Raw genomic sequence first — 22278 nt, 5'->3', positions numbered from 1 at the left:
CCCCCCTCCCCCCTCTCCCAGGCAGCCCCTGCCCGCCGGAGAAGCGCTCCGCGAAGGTCGGACCCTCCGGCTCGTGTGAGAAACGGCGCGGCTCCTGGGGTACGGGCTGAGGGGGCCGGGCCGGACCGCGGCAGTGCGGAACCCAAGCGCGAGGTGCGGGGCGGGGCGGGCGCTATAGCCGAAGCACCGCGTCCGCTCTCCGCGTTTCTCCCGGCCGTCCCTGCGCGATGTCGGGGTTCAGCCCGGAGCTGATCGACTATCTGGAGGGGAAGATCTCCTTCGAGGAGTTCGAGCGCCGGCGGGAGGAGCGCAAGAGCCGCGAGAAGGTCAGGCGGGCGGGGCGGGAGCGGCGCGGCCTCCTCTGCGGCCTGCGAGGTGCCCCGGGCTAGGAGGAAGCGGCGGGGGTACCTCGGGGGCTGCGGGGCGGTACCTCGGGCGGCGTGGACGCTCCCCCGGGCCCGGCCAGCGGGTGCCGGTGGGACGTCATCCGCCGTGTGCCGCTGCTGGCTTCCCAGCGGCAGGAGGTGCGTGGGGCGGCCGTGCGGCTCTGCGTGAGCAGAGCGAGGAGCTCAGAGAAGCTCTGCCCGCTCGGCTGGGTGCAGCAGGTAGCTTCGCTCGCCTTGTGCCAGAGCGAGGGCTCTGCGTTCCCTGCGGGCGCGGCACCTGAGGAGACCTCTGCTGCCACGGCAGGACGCGCGGCACCGAGGGACAGGTGCCATCCGAGAGCAACCTCGTGCTGCTGAGGAGTGCAGTTGCGATCTTTTGTGTTTAACTAATGCAGATTTTCAAAAGAGTTCGCCTTACGCGTTCTTTTTTTACTTTAGTTTGTACACTGGATCGTACCATCTTACCTCAGCGTAATGCTGCACGAACAACGGCCTCTTCAGCCGGCAGTAACGTGAGCAGTCACCACCTGGGTCACCTCACGTTGATTAGAACTCGAATGTCCGAAAGCAGGCGGTGCTGAGCTTTTTGTTTAATTATTTGTTTGAAAATACAGCACTTAGCTCACCTGTTTCACTTGCAGTGCAAAAGCTGAAACCCATGGTCTGAATGCTAATCCCGAACATCAGGGGAAGCAGGAGTGAGGCACATGGCAATGCTGGTAACTAATGTTGTTGGTGTGCGTAGGACAGTGAGAATGCATCTGCTGAGGAGAACACTGATGACACAGATGCTCCCTCTTCATCCAGAAAGGCAGCTGGGAAGTCCCAAAGTCAGGATGAAACAGATGGTAAATATCACTGTGATGTTTTAAGTGAAAAATGTATTCTAAAGGTGACTGAAAGCATTTGCTCTCTCACAGTTGACCTTATGTAAAAACCTGTCTGTTTCTGCTGAACCTGTGGGTATTGAAGCGCATTGTTAGAGTGCATGTCTTTGTAGGATGTTCCTATGCGTATGTAGGCTTTAACTTTGTTCACTGGTTTTAAGGGGCTGGATCTGGTCATCTTTGTTTTCCTGGGGCATCTTCCTGGCTTTGTTACCACGTGGTCTCTGTCATTTACTCAATCTGAAGTTACAAATATGTATCTCAGAAAGTTTTCTGCCTATGTTTTGTTTTGGTTTTCTGTGCTCACTTCTGCTAGCCTTCTTGGCTGAGACAAAAGGGTTTTGGGATACTTGATTCTGCTGCGTGAGAATTTTCTTGTCCCACTGCCATCTAAAGGAAGATGAAATAGCTCAAAAGAGGAGGTTTTTTGTTTTTTTTTAAATCGTTATTAATTTTTTTAATCTTTGTCCTGCTTATAGGACTCAGGTTTATCTCTCCTTATTTTCTGCTGGATATTCCTGACTACCTGGATGGTCAAATCTCTGTAGAACTATATCCCAGTAACAGCAACTTTCTGGGGGATTCCTGCATAATGTAAGGACTCTCAGGAAATGGTAGGAGCAGCACTTTGTTTGATTTGTATCACTGATGGTGATCCCACTCCTCAGGTTCTGGATTTGAGCTTGGGCTGCAGTCTGCTTCAGACACCTTTAGAGGGTGAGTTTCACGCAGTGGCTGGGCACATCTCGTGGGGTTGCCAGTGCTGTAAAATAGCAGAGTGCAGTTTTTGATCTCTTGGGGTTGGTTCTTGTACAGAGTTGGACTCAATGGTCCTTATAGGTTCTTTCCAACTCGCAGTATTCTACGATTCATTTTCTACTTTCAGTGCAAATTCTCATAATTCTTCTGTTTGTTTATTTATTTGTTGGTTTTTTTTTCCTTCTCCTTTAAATATCAAAAGTAGAGGACTAGGCCTTAAATTGGAACATGCCTTAGTGTTGCCCTGATTTTGAGAGAATGGCCAAACCTTATCCTGCAAAGACAAACAGAACGCTACAGGTGGGGCTGGAGCAAAATGTGTGCAGTTCCCTTCCGATCCATTCTTTTAGCTGATATCTCTGAAACGCTTCCAAGCTGCAGTCTTCTGCTCTGTGTTCCGCCTGCTCTGTTATGTGTCTTCTCATACACGTGGTCTTTATCAAAGAGAAAATGCATCCTGGTAACATAATGTTACTTCTGCTCATATTACAGAGGACACAGAAGTCTAAAAAGCAGTTTGCAGAATCAAGGATGCATTGATAATATTTATCGCTTTTACTTATGTAAAGAGGTACGGGAAGAATCAAACTTAAGATATTTGGAAGAAAAACGTTAGTAAAGTTCGATGTTGAAATCACTTCTGATAGACTGATGTTCAGAGCTGAAATATAAGTGAAATTAAGTTAAAAACTATTTGTTTTGGATTGGGGAGGAGCAGAAGTCTTGATAGTCTTGATTTTTAGACGCTTAATATCCAAGTCAGGATAAAAACAGCATTATATTCAATAGGAATGTTGAATATGTCATGTTGAGTATTGAATAATATATTGAATAAGAATTAAAACAACAGTGTATAAAACCAGTGCTGCCGGTGGCATGGCGGGTTGGAACTTGATGATCCTTGAGATCCCTTCCAACTTAAGCCATTCTCTGGTTCTATGCATCTGTGATATTTAGGAGGCTGTAAAAGGTATAAATATAGGTGTAGTATCCTGAATCCTTCTAGTCCATTGGCAATAGGCTTATTTTTCAGTACCAGCTTTGTATTACGGATGTACCTTTATCAAATCTTTAGATGCCCAGTCCCCCATCTCTAACCTTTGAATGTTTTGTTGGCAAGCAGGTGAAGAGAAGCATACCGAAAATGATTGCTTTTTCGTCCTTTTTGCCTGGAAATAGATCTGTGCACAGTTATGACCCTGGGTTAAGTTAGTAATGAAAGGTTTTAATACTATGTGCTTTAAGCATGTTTATTTTGGACGTACAGCTTTATACATTTGTTTACGTTAAATAACTTCGTTATTTATTTTTCTGGAGTTATGTCAGTAATCTGGATTTTGCATTTACATGGGTTAAAAGGTACTCATTGTCATGGATACAGTGGTTAGAGGATCTTATTTTAAATTACTTCTAAAAATTGAGCAATGCATTATTGTGTTCAGTGTAATTGTCTGCTCACTTAGCCTCTTCAGCTGAAAGGCTTTATTCCATCCACACAGTCCTTTGCTTGAAAATTGCTTCTCTTCTGTGGTCCATGAAGAGTGTTGAATAAACTGTTGCTTCGTTCTGTGTGTTCCCCCATGCTTTCTTATCAAATAACCAAAAAAAAAAACAAACCATAAGAAACTGTGGGATGCTGAGCACTGGTGATGCATAACACAGTATTTGAAAATATAAGAGGTTGCATAAAAGTCTTCTGCATTTCTGAAGGCCTTTTTCTTACAGAATAGCTCTCTCAAGTAGGCTACTAATTGTGAAGAGTTCTGTTTTCTGTACGCTTGTCCTGATAATGTAGCACACTTTTGAGTGTGTCATAAACCTGTTCTTTTACTTTCTCAACCAGGAGAAACCGCAGATGGCGTCAGTAAGTCTGTTCATCGGGTCTTTGCGTCCATGATTGGGGAAAACGAAGAAGAGGAGGAGGATGAAGAGGAAGAGGAAGAAGAGGAAGAAGAAACTACCGAGCAACCCACAGCTGGAGATGTTTTTGTGTTGGAGATGGTTCTTAACCGAGAGACCAAGAAAATGATGAAAGCAAGTATTTAAACCTTCACTTAACTTCTCTGTATTTTATGAAGTATAATAAATAAATGCCAGTTTGCACGATCTTAGCTATTGCTGAAATACTTGCCTGAAAATAATGCTGTGTGGGATGCTTCTGCTCATGTTGGTGTGTCCTTTCTGGTTTTGTAGAAAATTGCTGTAGATTCCTGTTTGAAAACTTTCAGAAATAATGAAGTGAGTCTTTTCCAGTGTCTGGATTTTATCTGTGTTAGGTATCAGAGTTACTCTGTCAGTTTTGAAAATCAGCAAATACCTTGGAGAGACATTTTAACGCCACTCACACTTAAATAGTTTTTTGTTTGGCTGTTTAAAGCACAGGTATGACTGAGGTCTCCTGAGTTTGGACATAAATGAATCATTGGTAGAAATAGTTTCTCTTTTCCATTTAGGAGAAAAGGCCTCGCAGCAAACTTCCTCGTGCATTGAGGGGTCTGATGGGAGAAGCCAATATCAGATTTGCTCGAGGAGAACGTGAGGAGGCTATTCTGATGTGCATGGAGATCATTCGACAAGGTATTTTAGAATAGAAGAAGACTCCGGTTTCAAAAATGGGATGAAATTGCCATGTATCTCAGGAAATTCACTGTGGCTTCCCCTATGAGGAAAATGCTCAGCTCAAGGAATGCCATTGTGGAACTAGTGTGAAACTTAAGAGTTCACAGTGCATTTCTGTTACTGTTTTGCTTTTGAGAAGAAACTAGCATCCTAATTCTGCAGCTTTATACACATTACTTTTATTGTCTTTGTAGAACTAGAAGGAAAATACAGAGAGCTATTGGCATGACTTCTGATGTAGAAAAAGCACTGCAAATAGTTGTTGTGAGGTTCAGTCAACCTGTTTAATGATTTATATAAAAGGAATTGGAAATTTGCCTGCAGAATTTATTTTCTGAATTGAAACAATGATGTTCATGTTTCATATAGCTCTGATACCTGTAGTTTGAAGAAAGCCAAATTACTTGTTTTCACGTAGTTCTTAAAACTGTAGTTCTTAACTGTTCTCTTTTTGCAGCTCCTCTTGCCCATGAGCCTTTCTCCACTCTTGCCATGATCTATGAAGACCAGGGTGATATGGAGAAGTCATTACAGTTTGAACTGATTGCTGCTCACTTAAATCCTAGTAATACTGAAGAGTGGGTCAGACTGGCAGAGATGTCACTGGAGCAGGACAATATTAAACAGGCTATTTTTTGCTATGCAAAAGGTAACATAGCGGTAATTTTAATATTCTAAAGTAAATGTTAGGTGCTGATGACAGTCGCTATATTTTCTTCTGCTTTCTGATTTAGTTGCAGTTTGCTAGGATTCTCGTACCTCTGTCAAGACATTGGTAAAAGATCCATGAATCTTTAATGTAGGATGACGTCCTTTTCTTACAAAAGGCTCGTGTGTATAATAACGTGTCCACTGACATTCTGTCAGTCATGTTACCTTATGATTTTGGAGAAGAAAAAAAGAGTCTTGGTTGAATTTGTTTCAGCAGGAGCACGTACATATTTTGCAATCTGGTTTGCTTCCCTCAGGATGTAAATATTGCTTTTTCAGTTAGCCATTATCTACTTAGAAGCTGCTGATGTTTGCCAGGGCTTTGGCAGTGGAGTAGATGAATATGAAGTCTGTTATTGCTGTTATGAAGGCTGTATATGCTATCAGGTTGACTACTAGCATGCTTTTTCTTCTTGCAGCTTTGAAGTATGACCCAACCAATGTACGTTATCTGTGGGAGAGATCAAGCCTGTATGAGCAGCTGGGGGAACATAAGTTGGCTATGGATGGCTACAGGCGTATTTTGAATCTTCTGTCTCCCTCTGATGGAGAGCGCTTTATGCAGTTGGCGAGAGACATGGCAAAGTAAGTTGGACTTCAAAAAAGGTACAATCTGGTTTTCCAAAGCTTCTCTAAGTCTGGTATTTCTAAACTCTTTTGGTGATTCAGGCTGGGTATGCAACTGAAATCAGGGCATGCAGGTGTTTCTGTTGGGGATGACAAACATACAAGCGCACACCCCTCATGTATTGTGATGTTTCCTGCTCCTGACATGTGGGAATTGTTCTGTGCACTGTCAGTGCATCGTCACAGAAGTGTTGTATTCTCTTAGAGTAAGAGGGTAAAATACAAATATTGATTACAGAAAATTTGTATTGTATTTGTATTGTATACAAATACAGTACATTTTTGTATCCATGTAATATCACTAGAGGCTCAGAACCTTACTGCCAGCAACTCTAAATGGAGGAAACTATTCAATGTGAAATGCAGTCTTCAGTACAATAGTGTGTATGGTTTCTGATTTGTTGCTGGAGTAAGTAGAAATCTTCCACTTTCCCTTTTCTGCACGTGGGTGCAGGTCAAGTCACAGAAGTTAGCCTGTGGCAGAGGAGGTTGACAGTTAAATGCGTGACTCTTATAGCTCTTAATAAGTTAACTACTTTAAACCTCAGCTTTCTCATGTATAAGTTGAAGAAGGATGTCACTGGACTGTTTCAGAGCCAGTAGATGAGCCTTTTGATTTTCTTGGTTGTGAAATGCAATGAAAAGAATGCAAGAATTGTATTGTAACATTATGATTGTTGGAGTTTGCTGTCAGACCACGTTAATGCAATACACTGTTGATACGTGGCTCGAGGTGAGAGATGGTGTAATGAAAACTCCCGTTATTCCCAAACATATAGAGGTTTAACTGTTTGTAGAGAGGATTATTGGTAATTATTTCAAATAAATAAAAAAATTGTCAAAATTTGTAAGGAAAGACAAACTACCATCTTTCTCACTGTCTTTTGTAGTTTACCCTCCCTAATGAATACGTGAGGGCTGCTCTGAAAGTAATGCCTCCTATTTTATAATGTCAGCCCATGATGCCAGAAGCAGATTTTGGTGGTGTGGCAGTAGAAGCTGAACCTTCCCCCCATATTCCATTCTGTTTTGTTGCCATGTGACAGATGGCAGCAGAGGGGCAGTCTGACAAAATGGTGTCAGACTTGGAAGTGTGGATGAAGCAGAGATCTGACACTGAATTCCTCCGTGTAGAAAAAATGGCACCCGCTGACATTCACTGACACTTGCTGAACATTTGTGGAGACTAAACAGTGGATGTGAGCACAGTGAGGCAGTGAATGGTGCATTTCAGTGGTGACAACAGCTGTGTGAAGAATGAGCCACGTTCTGAATGGCCATGTGGATTTTTACAACTGTGACACACAGGCTCTTGTTTATTGCTAATGAAAATGCAGAGCTAGTGCTGGTGCCTGCATTGAAAAATAGTGTTTTGTAACTGGGAATTTGCTCTGTCAGATAGTGTTACAGTGTTCTTTGTCTGCTTTGTAGTTTCTATGGAAACAAATAGGAGGCATTAAATTTTGGGGCAACCGCTGCTGATTAACAAAAATAAAAGCAAAGAAATACAGAAAACCTTTTGCTTGTGATCATAGTACATCTTGTCAATTATGTCAGATACTTAGTATCTCATGTCTGCGTTCCACAGGAGTTATTATGAAGCCAATGATGCTGCCTCTGCTATTGAGATCATAGAAGAAGCCTTTACTAAACATCAGAGCCTTGTCTCCATGGAAGATGTTAATATAGCAGCTGAACTGTATATCTCCTCTAAGCAGTATGACAAAGCATTGGCGGTATGGAGGATTACATGCATTTGTCTGTTGTGTTCAGCAACTCTGCCACACGGGATGGACAGTTTATATGCCTGTAGTTCTTAAATACAATCATATTTCTGTAGTAATAGAGCTGATCAGATTGCTCACAATTAGTTATGTAGTAATCAGCGTTGAAGTTAACACTGGGGCTGATAAGACTCATTTGCTGTTCCACAGTTAAAGTTTTGGGGTCTCTTCTCTCCTTCTCCACAACTACCATAACTTCGGTAGCCAGAGGATAGCTACCAGCTGATCTGGGGGTCTGTTGTACTACCAGCAAAGGGCATTCTCTAAGGTGAAGGTTAAGAGTGGCACCGAATGGCTTAATGCTTCACACACAGGCACTTGTGCTTTATCTGGTGTACCTGTGTTATAACTAATAACTTTTGCTTTAAATATCAGGCACATATTCCAGAACTAGAACTCAACTCTGAGACATAAGGAATTGGAGAAGATCGCATCTCTATTCCCAGTTTATTCTTGTGGCTATTACCCCTCGCTTCTGTGTGTATTTCCTATTTGGTTTGGTCTGGCTTTGAGAAGAACAATGTAATGGTCTGACCATTATACTTTCCCAAATAGAGTGAAGAGCCACTAATAATTGGGACCTTCTCCTTCTAAACGTTCTCATTTGCTGATATTAAATTACTTCTTTATATTTTCCTACGTAAGATTTTATTTCGTTCTCTCTCTCTGTCACTGTAAAGCATTACAAGCCTACAGACAGTTCTGACTCTTCCCTGTACCTCTTTCTAGTTTAAAAACGTAAACAGGTAATTCTCTGTACTCGGTATTTTGGTACTGATTTGTTAACACAGTGCTCAGTAGTAGAACTGTTCTGTGTTTCTTTCTGATGGTTCTCCTCAGGTCTCTTGCTGTGATGGTGTTTCTTGTTCCTAGATAGCTGAATCTGTATTTGAGCTAGTAAACCCAGGACCATGTGTTTATTTGACACTCTTGTTTTGGCAACAGTAATTATTACCTAAATATTTACTTGACAATTCTTGAATGAAAATGCCAAGTGGCACTGGATCTTAGACCAACAATCCTCCACACTTCTGTTTCCCCTCTCACAGCCCCCTGTGGGCAAGTGAATGTCTCAACTAGTCTGTCTTTGATTTTCATTTCCTTACTTAGTTGTTCTGTTGAACTGTGCTAGTTCTACTGAGGTTATAATGTATGACCAGGGCTTTTGTAAAATGTCTGACTGTAGGTAGCTGTAGATTCTGTTTTATCTTTTTTAAACTGAGATGAACTGTGCAGTTTCCTTGCCTTGTGTTCGGATGAGCAAACCTAGCAGCACTTTAGAAAGATCTGTGGAAAACTTAGCTGTTTACATGATAATTTGCTTTCTTTACCTATCATCTTAAAGCTATAAAAAGAAGCTAAAAATGCTTAAACAAAACAAAACTTTTCTAGTTATGGTGAAAGTAACTGTTTTATTTCGTAAGGAGATGCTGATTAGACCAAAAATAGTGGATAAAGACATAGGGTGATGAAACCATATACTAGTGAGCTAACCCTAAGTGAAACAAAGGCTGCCCTTCTTCTGACAACTTCTGTGATATCTGAAGAAACAGCCATGTAGGCTGATCGCAGAATATATCCTTAAAGTCCTTAAAACTATCTTAAGTTACTCTTCTGTTTTAGGTTATTACTGATTATGCAGGGATTGTACTTGAAAGGAAAGCATCAGAAAAAAGTCCTGCTGAGGAGAAAAAAGGTAAATAGTTAACAAGCAGTTAGTAGGACTCTTCTGTTCATCTATTATGACCTTTTTTTCTGTTCATTTAGTGTGACATTTTTCTTTCTGTTACCTTTTCAACTCATGGCTATGTTTTGATGCATATTGACAGGCTTTTCACTTTTGAAACTCTTCAGTGTCTTTAATGAGTTACATTGCATGACCTCAGTGTGCTCTGAGGAGTTACTGTGATGTCCAATTAGCCCTGGTGACTCATTAGAGACAAGGACTACTTTCCCTGCAATTGGAGGCCTTTTAAAGTTCTGAGCATTCCTCTGAGTGATAATGTCAGGCCAGTTATTCCTGCTAGCTAAGTAACTTCTGAAAAAAAGTCAGATAAACTTTGTATTATCTATTCTCAAGAATATCAAGCTTTGACCTGAAACTAATGCTCTGTAAATTATACTTCTTTTCCTAAACATTCAAATGTTGTGATATACAAATATCTAGGGATATTGGTCTGCAATTTTGACTTGAGTAAAACAGGTCCTCTTTAGGAAATCTGTCTCTTGAAAGCCATCGCTCAGGTCTAAAGATGTTTCTATTTGGGCTGTAGAGTGATCACAGTGTGCCAGCTCTTGAAGCAGTCAGTCTCTTCTTTAAATGAACAGGACAGTTGTTTTAGTCATCCGGTCCAAACCCATTGTAGGTATAAGATAATTCTGTTGGTGTTTTATTTTAATGGAGCAGGTGAGATATAGATGATCAGTGATCATGGCAGCGAACAACTGTCCTGATAGGAACTTTTAACAGATAATTTTTAAGGAGCAAAACTGCAAGTGTGGGAATTAAAACACGGTGATGCCATTACCTGAAGTATGTCATTTGTTAAGACAAAGCTGCTGAACTGCCCAAGAGCTTGGTTCCTCACAGTCCATTGCTTTACAGCTTTTTTTTTTTGAATGCTTCTTGCTGAGCTGTCCTTCAAAAGAATGTCTGCTTTTCAGTTATAAACAAGAGTAAACTACCAGCCAAGTGTGGATTCACAATTAAGTAATTGTTGGCTTAGCCGGTGCTACTAAGGGTAATCTCTTTCCCTTTAAGATGATGCAGCAGCAGTGGTAGAAACTCAGGAAAGCCGGGAGGCAGTGACTGACAACCAAAGTGATCCGGTTGCTGAATCGAGTGCTGCAGGTAAATAGTTAAGTTGCTGAATCTAGTACAAGTCTATGAAGTGATCATATGCTCTGGAATCAGGTTGGAATCTTAGCAAAATCATGAGAGTTTCTAGCAGTAGGGAAATAGGGCTTGATCCAGGAAAGGTTCCTTGCATACTGTCTTCTTTACTGGGAATTTACTTTTAGCACATCCAGCCACCAAAGTCAAAACATTCTCCCAGGACTTACCCAGTTGGAAAATAAAATTCTTCATTTTTCTGTGAATTTACCTGTAGGTGAATGGTTACTCTTGTGCTGGGTGTTAAGAGAATGATAAATTGATCTGCACACTGTGATTTGCTGTAACTGTATGCGGATGTAGAAGGCCACAGGGAAGCCTTAAGTTGGAAATCACTGTTTTATCAGGTTTTAATGGTCACCCTTTAAATGTTCAGTGTGAAAATTAAGGTAAAGGAGAACTTGAGCATAGTGCTTTGGAGGTTTTAGTGGCCAGATAGATGTGCAAGAAATGCAATAGTGGAGTTGGTACCAGTTTGCTAGCACTTCTCATGCTTTCATTCTCATCAGGTTACATTTGTTCTACGTGTTACATAATGTTCTGTAGTTATGTGTCCAACCATATATACATACAGCCAGGTTCTTGATATGCAACACTTAGTTTAATAGGAAAAAATAGCTTAATACAGAATATTTCCTAGAGAAAGTAAGGAGAAGAGGGTACAGTTGCCTATGTTGCTAAAGGAAAGCTTTACAAAACAAACCCAGAGGGGGAACACTCTGAACGCATCATACAGATCCTGCTGTTGAAGTCAATGCAGACTGTGATAGCACTTGATATTTCAGATAAAATGGTAAGGATAATTTACTCCAGCTATCAGGTAAGTTACAAAAGAAGAGAAGAGGGTAGGCCTACACCATCTTTGCTGGAGTCTGAGAACGTATTCTTCTCTTTGTAGTTCATCGTAGTCTGGAGAGGATGTGGGGCTCTGTGAAATGATTGTTAAAGCTTAAGGGCTCAGAGATAAATTTTTTCTTCTTTCCACAGCTGTGGAGAAGGTTAGCTGCTGTATACCTGAAGGGGTTCCCATAGACATCACAGTCAAGCTGATGGTGTGCTTGGTGCACTTGAACATCCTAGAGCCTCTCAATGTAAGTAGAAACAAACTGAGAAGCCAGGGGATAAATTAACAAAGCAAATGGTTTTTCCTTTCTCCATATGACTGAGGTTGGTGAGAGGGCTTTGGAGATTCTTTTTGCTTTCCTTCCACTCCAAGACAGATGCCTAGCAAACCTCTAGTAGCAGAAATGCTATTTTTGTCCTTATATGTTATGCCTTCAGCTGGAAATATTTCCAAGGGACAGTAAATGAAAGCCAGTGGGCTGTGTTAGGCCTGGGACCATGCTACTAAGTCTGGAATACTAAGGAACATACCTTGACTTTGTTTTAAAGCCCTAATAAACCTTAATGTTCTTAGGAAAGATACAGATGAGTAGGATGTAATATGTCTGGAATAGTGAAATGTGGCTTTTTCAGCAGTTGTGAAATTCTGATCTTTATTTTTCACTTCTATAGTAATATTGAAGTGAAGGAAGTATGGCTCAAAATGCAAACTGCATAAAAATCACAGCATAAAAAGGAGCTTCTGGAAGCAGATCTTAAAGCAGTGCTGTTGGTGATAATTTGTGGGTTTTAATATTTTGGTTTTTTGCTTGCTTTTAAAGCCTCTTTTGACCACTCTGGTGGAACAAAATCCAGAAGAAATGGGTGACTTGTATTTGGACGTTGCAGAGGCATTTCTGGATGTTGGAGAATACAACTCAGCACTGCCGCTCTTGAGCGCCCTCGTCTGTTCTGAACGATACAACTTGGCTGTCGTCTGGCTTCGGCATGCAGGTTAAGGAGGGCTGCTGAAAACGGGGTACTGAGAGATGGTAGCACAGTGCTGAGCATTTCCAGAGAGCTTCATCTAAGATCACTGGAATTTAGATACACATGTTGAGCAATAATCTGTATTTGCAAAACTATAACTGGAGTTTACTATGATAACCCTGCCATGAGGGTTTTGTTCTTGTTACAGACTGAAATTACCTTCAGCTACAAGTACTTTATTTTAATCTAAATGAACAGCATCTATTCTACATTCCATTTTGTATCAACTGATGATACTTAAGTGGAACTCTAGGTGCATCAGTGCTTATTTCTGAATATGTTCACTTGAATAATACATGTTTTGAGTGGTTTTAACTGGAAGTGCATCTGGAAAGTATGTTAACTATTTTGCTAGCATTTACTCTTCTTTTTCTGCCATTTAAGTGTATGGTGTTTTGTATGGTATATCTAGAGTGCTTGAAGGCTTTGGGACACATGGAGCGTGCCGCAGAGAGCTATACTAAGGTTGTTGATCTTGCTCCATTGCATCTGGATGCAAGAATCTCACTTTCAACGCTACAGCAGCAACTGGGACGGCCTGAGAAAGCTCTGGAGGCTCTGGAACAAATGTATGATCCAGATACACTGGCTCAGGATGCTAATGCTGCCCAGCAGGTGAGAAAGGTGTTTTCTTGGCTTCCAGATTAGGATATGGTATTTGACAGACTATGGTAGTATTCAAAGATGTTAATGGTGTAGGACCGGAGATTGCCACGTGCAGTTTTCTAGAAGATTTTACAATTCTATCAATCTTGTGTTGTGTTAATAATTCTTTGTTTCATAAATTGTTTCTTTGTGAATGGTTAAATAATGATGTTTGATGTTACCTAGGAATTAAAGTTACTCCTCCATCGTTCTACGTTGTTGTATTCCCAAGGCAAAACGTATGGTTACGTAGACACTTTACTGACGATGCTGGCAATGCTGTTGAAGGTAAGCCAGTCTTTCCAGTTATCCTTTACCAAACTGAACAGCTGCAAGTTGGGTTAAGGCATGGGACAAACAAACTCGGGAAGAAAACTAGTGGTTTTGATTTGCAAATGTTCTCATTGTTTTATTGGATGAAAATCCTACAGAGAGCCTATTAATGCTTGGGGCTTGTAATACTGCTGTTTTTTGCCTGTATTCTTCAGAACAGAGCATCATTTGTGAGTATAATTCTCAATACACTGATTTCAACTCCCTGTTTCTGAATATACGGAGAAGATGCCAAGCACTGAAGTTGCATCTTACCTATTTAGAAGTCAACATAATGCTTTACTTTTTACTAAGATCATTTACTAATGATTTACTTTTGTTTAGATACTAGATTCTATTTTAATAACTTCATTTTGAATTATGTAATCTATCATGTTATTCAATGAGCGAGGAAGAATTTATTTAGTTAACAAATACAGCAGGGATATCTTGTGTTATTTTGTTATTTTCCCTTCTTTCACTCAGAAGTGAGGGAGGGGAATATTTAAACCTTGGCTTTATCCATTTGGTTAGAGCCATTTCTGTTCTATTACACTGACTGAATAGCTGAGCGCCCACATCCTTCTAGAATTGATACTGACAGAATGGTGTCATTTTTGTTATGGCTCTATGCAAACAGTTTTGATTTGAGTACACACAGGGATGTTCCAATCCCAGGAGTAGTCTTAAAGTCATGGGAAGAGTTTCTGTCTTTCTTTTGCATAGCCCAGTTTGCAGTGAAGTATGAGACAATGCAGAGATAACATACCTATTGAGAATGTTATCTTGTGTGATCTTGCTCTGTTGTGGCATTTCTAAGCTGCAGACAGTTTTGGCAGGCCATGTGAGCATGGGCGTAATGCTGCATTTGAGATAGGATTTATTAATGTAATCTGAAATGCTGCCCTTAAATTTGTCTCTAGGTAGCAATGAGCAGAGCTCAGGTGTGTTTGATATCTAGCTCCAAGTCTGGAGAGAGACATCTCTACCTTATTAAGGTGCCAAGAAATAAAATTTCTGACAATGATGACCAGGAGGCAGCAAACTGTGATGCGAAAGGTGAGAAATGTTTATTAAAAATGAAGCAACAAGATTAACTTCTTTATCCTGAAAATGAAACAAATGTTACTATTTTGCATGCTAAATCCATGCAAATGTTGTTGTATTTCTAGGACAAGGAAGGCAGCAAATGTGAAGTAGTTTACCTTCAGGGAACAATGCCCATTCAGAGAAAAATAATAAAATTACTGAATAATTTAGATAGAGAAAGACATATAGAGACCATATGGCCCACCATTCCTCTCAGCACAAATACATAATGCATGCAGCTCTAGAAAATAACAGAAATATGTATATTATATCTCTTTTAAGAGCCATGTGATTATTGAACTGAACAGACTTAGTTAAACCAGGCTACAGTTTCTTAAGCACTGTTTGAAATATGAAGAGGAGTAACTTTAATGCATTCCTGTGCTGTGTTTACAATTCAAAAAGTGTGTATTTCTTATCATTTGTTCCCAAGTTTTGCCTGGTTTTTGCTTGTATTTTATCAACTGCTCTTACACAGGGAAAAAAAAAAACTAAGTAATTATCTTTATTTTGCCAGTTAATGCTGAGACTTTTCTTAAAAGATTAGTTTGATGTATGCATGTTTGGTTGGTTCTTTTTTTTTTTTTAAGAGTTTCTCTCTTGTTTCAATTTTCTTGACTTACTGCCTTCAATGTTTTCAGCAATTTTTGCTGTTCTCACGAGTGTTTTGACAAAGGATGACTGGTGGAACCTTCTCCTGAAGGCTATATATTCCCTGTGTGACCTCTCACGCTACAAGGAAGCTGAGCTATTAGTAGATTCCTCATTGGAATATTACTCATTTTATGATGACAGACAAAAGCGCAAGGAGCTGGAATACTTTGGGCTTTCTGCTGCAATTCTGGACAAGAACTTCAGAAAAGCATACAACTATATCAGGTAGGGAACTGAGAAGGCAGAACAATCTGTTCTCTGATTATTTCCTCTGAGGCTGTAGTCGTACTGCTGGATTTCGGAAGGAGGTGTTAATGTTTTCCAGCTTTCCCTGAAACAGATAAGCCTATTGAAGCAGAAGGAGTTTCTGATGGCCTTTGATTAAAAATAATGTGTGATGCAGTAGGTCATTTGATTTGTCCAAAACCCTTGGTTCTGTCTTTCATCATCAGCTTTCCCTCAGTCACTTAAGCTGTTTTTATTGCAGGTGTAGTATTTACTGTACAGCATTTACTAATTTCTCATATGGTTTTCATTCTGTAGAATAATGGTAATGGAAAATGTCAATAAACCTCAGCTGTGGAACATCTTCAATCAAGTTACTATGCAATCTCAGGATGTCCGTCACCATCGCTTCTGTCTCCGCTTAATGCTGAAAAATCCTGATAATCATGCACTGTGTGTCCTAAATGGGCATAATGCATTTGTATCTGGCAGTTTCAAGCATGCTCTTGGTAATGTCATTAATCTTCTAATTTTAACAAATACAAGTGAATACTCTTTATTTATTTATTTATTTATTTATTTTATAGAGGAAAAACAGTGTTCTTAAAGTCATTTCTTCATATATCAGAAAGTTCTGCATGGCTTCCTAGTATTAACGTGATACTTTGATTTTGTTGTACCAAATCAAAGCATCAGTCCAGTTTTCCTAATAAAAATTAAGCTGATTTTTTTCAAGTTTAGTACGTATTGCAAAGATAACCAACTTGTATAGATAACAGAGGGCTAATGGTAATAAAGATCGAGAAAGACAAAACCAGAATAATTTAAATAGCAAATAGTGTTGATTGGACATCTTAGACAGGCCTTGGAGGTAAACCTACTGTTTTAAGATGACTCCAAGTGTCATAATAGAGATGTGTTGGAGATGGAGATGCACGTTCCATCGATGTTCAGTAGCAACAATTATTTGTTCTCACTGTAATGCATGAAAGTCTTAGTCATGGCCAAAGGGTCACACTGTGCTAGAGACAGTAGTCTGTCACTATGTCATTTATCTTTTTGATGTTTTTAAATAATACTTTTTTTTATTATTATTAGTTTGGTTTGTTTTTCAGTGTTTAATGGATTTGGGAGTAATTGTTCTTTTTCTGTCTCTTTATTCCAGCTGCATAAACAGGCAGCTTAACCAAAATAATGAGACTGAACTTCCAAAACCTGTCTGTTGCATGCAATATTAATTCTCTGCACATCCAAGATATAAATCCTAGCAAGGACCTTGTTTGTGTTCTGTGCCTGATTCTTTTTTGTTTACATTTTTCATCTCACAGCCTGTATTCTTCCTTCAGAATCCAAGGAGTGCTGAAAATGTAACAATTTCGTAGTGGTATTTTGTTTCATGTATGTTTTTAAGTAGGTGTATTGAACTGTTATTTTGTTCTTAGCTCACACTTTAAATCTGCTGTTTGCTTCTAGGACAGTACGTGCAAGCCTTTCGGGCAAACCCAGATGAACCTCTCTACAGTCTTTGTATTGGCTTAACTTTCATCCACATGGCTTCTCAGAAATACGTATTGAAAAGGCATGCTCTTCTGGTACAGGTAAATTAGTATGATCATTTTTACCTACAGTGTGTCCTGGCTTTGTATTTATGGACAGGTAGGACTGCAACATGTTGTGTGTAAATAAGTGTTCCTAATTAATACAGTATTTCAAAGAGAAATAGTGAAACACAAATACAGATGAGTATGCTTCTAAACTATGTTTTCTCTGAATCTCATCTTCTTTTACCTAAAGGTAGCTTGTTCTGTGGTATATACACAATGGTTACATTAGTAGCCACCAGTGTTTGTGAAACATTACTAATTCCAGTCTTGATGGCTGTGGATTGGATTTTATTCCTTATTTTTCTTTTTGCTTTGTTAAACTTGTTATTCAGCTTTGAAGAAGTGCCTCAGAGCATCTATCTATGATGAGCATCTATCTATGCCATATACCTTAAATGGACGTGTCTCATAAACTCCATAGTTTTCTTAAAACTTTCCAGACTTAGAAGGTGTTAAATGTCGTTGTTTTTTTTCTGTCATCTTTTCTTCTTCCTCCTTTTGGTGCCTCTATAAAGCTCTTATTGCAAAGATCTCACAAGCTCTGGTTTAGACTACCCTCGATTTTTCAGCTTTCTTATTCATATTTTTCTTTCATCTGCCAGATGCAGTTACAAACCACAGGCTGATTATACCCAAATGGAATCTGGAAAGCCATTCCCTGTACTCTCCTTCAGCATTTGTCATTAACTTGAAATTCCTTTTAACTCCTGTGGCCTCTGAGCTCAGAGTCAGCAGAATGTGGTTAGGACCTTAAGCTCTCATCTATTTCTAGCCTTTTAAGAATTTGGCTTTTACTTAGATTTTGAGAAAAGCTGCAGATCTCTCTAAAACAAGACCAATTATGTTAGTATCCAACTTAAGATATTTTAAGTTTTCAAACTTTGGCCTAATTTTAGTATGTTCAGACATTTCTTTCTGTAGTCAGCTCGCCTTTCTTATCTGGGCTGCTGTGTTCTCCTTTACAACGTAATTGAACAGTGTCCTATTTATGTTACCCTCTGGTGATAATTTTCCCTGTTTTTCTCTCTCAGTATTTGCTTTTATGACACTTTATTTTTACATCATCTCCTGCTCCTATTGTAGTTGATTAATAATTCAGCTACAAGAACACGCTAGTGACATAAAGCACGATCATTAGCTGCTAGTTTCTGAACTAATTCCTGATGTTGACAGAGCTATCTTCTCTGTCTACCAACATGATCCCTGAAAGAAAAGCCACTACTAGCAATGGAACCAGCACATTCCAAAGCAGTGATAGAAAGAACTGTAAATTTCTGCATGAGAGAGAATGAAAAACTCTGCCCCTTTTTTTTTCCCTTCTGAATTCGTCTCTTCTACCTATCCTTCCTAAGTTTCTCACATGACTCCTTCAGTGTAAACTAAAGCACTGCATTTTAATATCATAATGTATCTTTATTTTTTCCTTTTGTTTCATATTGGAGGCAGCTCTGGTCTAATGCCATTCATCTTTTAAGCATCATATAAACCTTGGGCAATGACCAGACCACAAGCACATTAAAACACCTTTTCTCGAGTATGTTTTATGGCTGTCTTCTTAACAGCAACATTCACCACGTGCATAAAATGTGTACAGGGGTTCTCCTTCCTTCACCGCTATTTGGACCTACGTGGACCATGTCAAGAAACTTTCTACAACCTTGGCCGTGGCCTTCACCAGCTGGGGCTACTGCATCTGGCAATCCACTATTACCAAAAAGTACTTGAGCTTCCTCCTCTCACCTTGGAGGTACCGTATCTTTGTGAGCTGCATACAAGTAGTCAGATCAATGTTAATTTCTCAGCCATAGTTAAGTACATAAGATATGTGTAGTTGAGAACAATTCGTGTTGGAATTCTCTGACACTGGAAACCCAGATCTGATTGTTACCTGCTACGCAGCTCTGCATGTGTTAATTTCAAAGACATGTTTTGAGGGATTTACTAATAGGCTTGAATTAGCAGCAAAAAAGAGGTTGCCAAACTTTACCCAAATAAGTAGCTGAACTTTATCTGTATTGCATGCAGTATTTTGCGACTGGAAGTTTATTGCCTAGCTTTGGCATGAGCAGGTAGAAAACTTACAAAACGGGAAAGGTTGGTAAATGGAGAAATGTTGGTGATAGTTGATACTGTGAGTTCAAAGCAGCATTATTTCGACTACATAAAAGATAAAGCAGCATTCATATTCTGGCTATAGAAATAAATATGTTACCTACAAATACAAATTTGGATAGTACTTTACTGTTTTATGATTTGGCTACCTAATTTACAGCTAATGCTTTGAGTATATCATTAATACAATCTTCAGTGATTAACAACAGGTGGAAACTCATTATGAAGGGGGGGCACAAGAAATAGTGCTTTAGTTTCTATACACCTGAGTGTCTGCATAAACTATTAATGTATGATTAGATTGCACTCTAACAGCTACTTAAGTTTCACTTTTAAACCATCTCTGCATATAGATAACTTTTTATTATTTTTACAGGGAATAGAAACTGATCAGACAGACTTGAGAAGAGATACTGCCTTTAACTTGTCACTTATTTATCACAGCAGTGGAAATACCAGGATGGCTCAAAAGATGTTATATACTTACGCAGTTGTGTGATGAAGTTCGTGGCAGGTAGAGATGATACTCTTTGTATTAACTCTTGCATCATGCGGTGCTGGGGAAACTGGTTTCATATAGATCTTCTGTACGTGGTCAAAGACATGGCTTGTGCTATATGTAGTTTGTATGCTGTATATAGACTTCTTCTACTTCTGACATTTGAACTACATTACGTATGGATGGAAACAGTTTGTTCCGAGCACAAGGCTGACAAACACTGATGAACTGCTTGATCTTTTGTATAGAACTGAACGGTAAAAACTGAAGCCCAATATTTTCTTTAGAAAAATTCAGTATGTGCAATACTACAAATACTTACAAGCAAGGTTGTACTATAATAAAGAGGAAAGGAAGGGGCTCGTACTGATCTCTACAGGATGGAGAATTCAGTATTTCCAATATCATTTAAGTGTTCAGTATTTCTAGGAGTTTGTATTCCTAGCAGCTGTTCTACTGCAAGGTTGATTTCTGTTTTGTTGAAATCCGTGTTACTTTTGTCCTTCCCAACTTGTTAATAAAAATTCTGAAGTTAATGATGCTTGTTTACTCTTCCTTAGGAAAAAATAACAATAAAGCTACCGAACAGCAAAAATTAATATAATAATATCATATCAATATCAATTATATCAATATCAATACTTATTATCCATGTTCACTCATGGCCACAGATTGGGAGGGAAAAGAAACAGCAAAAAAAAACCCTAACCCACAATGCTTAGAAGATTAATTTTTGAATACTGTGAATATAGTAGAACGTGTGACTGTCAGGCTTAGCAACTACCAACAACCATGGAAAAGCTACCAATGTAGACCTCAACTATTGGTCCTGCAGATGGCAGCAAAGCGTTAATTTACTATACATCTTTTTTGCAGTTACTGTGTATAAAGAGCAGAATTAGAAGATCACATTTGTTATGGACTTTTGGCGCTTGAATGGATTTTATATGGTGGTTTTCCCCAAATCTTTTATAAAGAAATAGCATTTTTTTGTGCCTTTAACAGTGATACAGCCTTCTAATTTATGTCCTTCATTTTTAATCAGTATGATTGCATCATTTGCTTCATTACAGTTGTCTTAGCACAAAGGAAACTCCGTGTTTTCTTTTTACTGTGAGTTCTGGGTTGAACAGTAATGAACTGTCTCTCAGTTTCTCCTGTAATTTGGTCCTATCAAATCAGAAGTAAAAATCTATTGGTAACACATCCTGGACATTTGGAAGAGTTATTTCTTTCTGTGTGCAACCTGCAGAGCTGCATCACTTGGTAAGGCAGACACAGCCAAGCCTTAAGGTAGCATTAAAGGTATGAGGGGCTGTGGTACAATAATACTTCACAGATGTGCTGTGTGTTTTTCCCAAAAACCCAAACAAGCGCAGAAAAAGCAACAGTATGTGTTGAATGCAGAATAGAATGTCAGTGTGCAAACTTAAATACCAGGTTTCATGGCTACAGGCACATAATCAGACTCTACATATCAATATATAAAGTAACTGTAGATGAAATTGTACTAAAGAGAACAGGGGATTCTGGAACAAGGGAGGTATGAAGAATCAGCCCTTGAGGTCCATTATGCCTTTGTAAAAACTCCTGCAGTTGGAAATGTAGGGATGGTTGGTTCTGTTACCCTGCCAGCAAGCCATGCAGTGCAGTTGCAGTGTGCTTCTGCTCTTGCATAAGGTGGTCACAATCATTTGTCCCTCATTTGTCAACCTACTTACGCATTCAATAAGGATTCATTCATTAAAAACCTAAGGCATTAAATGCTAAGAGCACTTCTAGAAGATTTTTTCAACTATGATTACTCTACAGTTTGAGTTAATGCCAAGCAAAACTAATCAAGTTTTGGCTGCTGTTGGCTGGGGGCACTGGAGGTGGAGACATGCAGGTTGTGCTAAATGATCTATGTCAGTGTAAGGAGCAGGTGCAGTGAGTGCCAGATGATCACTGAAGGAACTAGTGTGACTGGGATGAATCTAAAGTCATGCTGCATAGGCCTGCTTTTCAGCTGCACAATTTAATGAAGATCGGGTGAATGAAAAGTATTTGCTGGCTTTCACAGTGCTCAGCCACCCAGGTTCCTTACAATACCCATCTGCTTTAAGGAGGTCTCTTTGAGATCAGGTCTTCAAGAATTAGTCCAGGCTACTATCATGTAAAGTTATAGTTTAGGACCCAATTTCTGTAGGAGCAGGGTGACTTAAAACCACTGCATCCTTGGGCTACTTGTAGGCTCTAGAGGTACACAAGACTTTTCTCACTGAGCAAGTATTGACAATAACGTGTATAGATTCCACAGAAATAGGTAATAGCATTGGTCACAAAGGAGATGGCAGTCAGCTCTGTTGCTGCATATCGTAGTGCAACACCACCTGTACTGAAGCTAGGTTATACTGGCAGGTCCACATGGACGAGCAAGCCATGATGCAGATAGCTGGACCAAAGAAGCACAAACACTGTCAATTTTAAAACCATCCTCAGCTTATCACAACATAAGTCACCTGCTTCTAGTACTCTTTTCCCAGTTTGTTGCTCCCTAGTAAGAGAAGTTAAACAAATTCCACTGATTCTTATAAAGGTATAACATCACACACCTAATG

General features: G+C 39.5%; 1 protein-coding gene across 7 annotated transcripts; it reads left to right on the top strand.

Annotated features, from left to right (window-relative positions):
• Window positions 1-157: 157 nt before the first annotated feature.
• On the top strand, window positions 158-20214 carry GTF3C3 (general transcription factor IIIC subunit 3). Of its 7 annotated transcripts, XM_040703404.2 has the most exons (21): window positions 158-326; window positions 1132-1234; window positions 1753-1867; window positions 1942-1990; window positions 3876-4066; window positions 4486-4609; window positions 5109-5300; window positions 5782-5947; window positions 7578-7725; window positions 9397-9469; window positions 10535-10624; window positions 11654-11757; window positions 12331-12502; window positions 12951-13153; window positions 13370-13471; window positions 14419-14554; window positions 15226-15463; window positions 15782-15972; window positions 16937-17061; window positions 18662-18814; window positions 19556-20214. In XM_040703404.2, exons 5-21 carry the CDS (start codon window positions 3926-3928, stop codon window positions 19676-19678), a joined length of 2481 nt encoding a protein of 826 aa, XP_040559338.1. In that variant the 5' UTR covers window positions 158-326; window positions 1132-1234; window positions 1753-1867; window positions 1942-1990; window positions 3876-3925; the 3' UTR covers window positions 19679-20214. The 7 variants fall into 7 exon arrangements, with proteins under 7 accessions (XP_040559338.1, XP_046799519.1, XP_025007931.1 ...); XM_046943563.1 differs by lacking the exon at window positions 1753-1867; XM_025152163.3 differs by lacking the exon at window positions 1753-1867 and having other exon boundaries at window positions 1028-1234.
• The last annotated feature ends 2064 nt before the right edge of the window (window positions 20215-22278 follow it).

Source organism: Gallus gallus, chromosome 7 (genome assembly GCF_016699485.2).
Source record: "Gallus gallus isolate bGalGal1 chromosome 7, bGalGal1.mat.broiler.GRCg7b, whole genome shotgun sequence".
Taxonomy (NCBI): Eukaryota; Metazoa; Chordata; class Aves; order Galliformes; family Phasianidae; genus Gallus; species Gallus gallus.
The sequence above is the reverse complement of the archived record's forward strand: the minus strand, read 5'-3'. Positions and strand labels throughout refer to the sequence as shown.

Excerpts from the sequence above, each read along its gene's own strand:
- GTF3C3 (NM_001006515.2), top strand. The coding sequence starts at position 228 with ATGTCGGGGTTCAGCCCGGAGCTGATCGACTATCTGGAGGGGAAGATC. Across the intron at positions 1,235-3,875 it reads AAGTCAGGATGAAACAGATG|GAGAAACCGCAGATGGCGTC; the intron begins GTAAATATCACT and ends TTTCTCAACCAG. Across the intron at positions 17,062-18,661 it reads GGCATGCTCTTCTGGTACAG|GGGTTCTCCTTCCTTCACCG; the intron begins GTAAATTAGTAT and ends AAATGTGTACAG.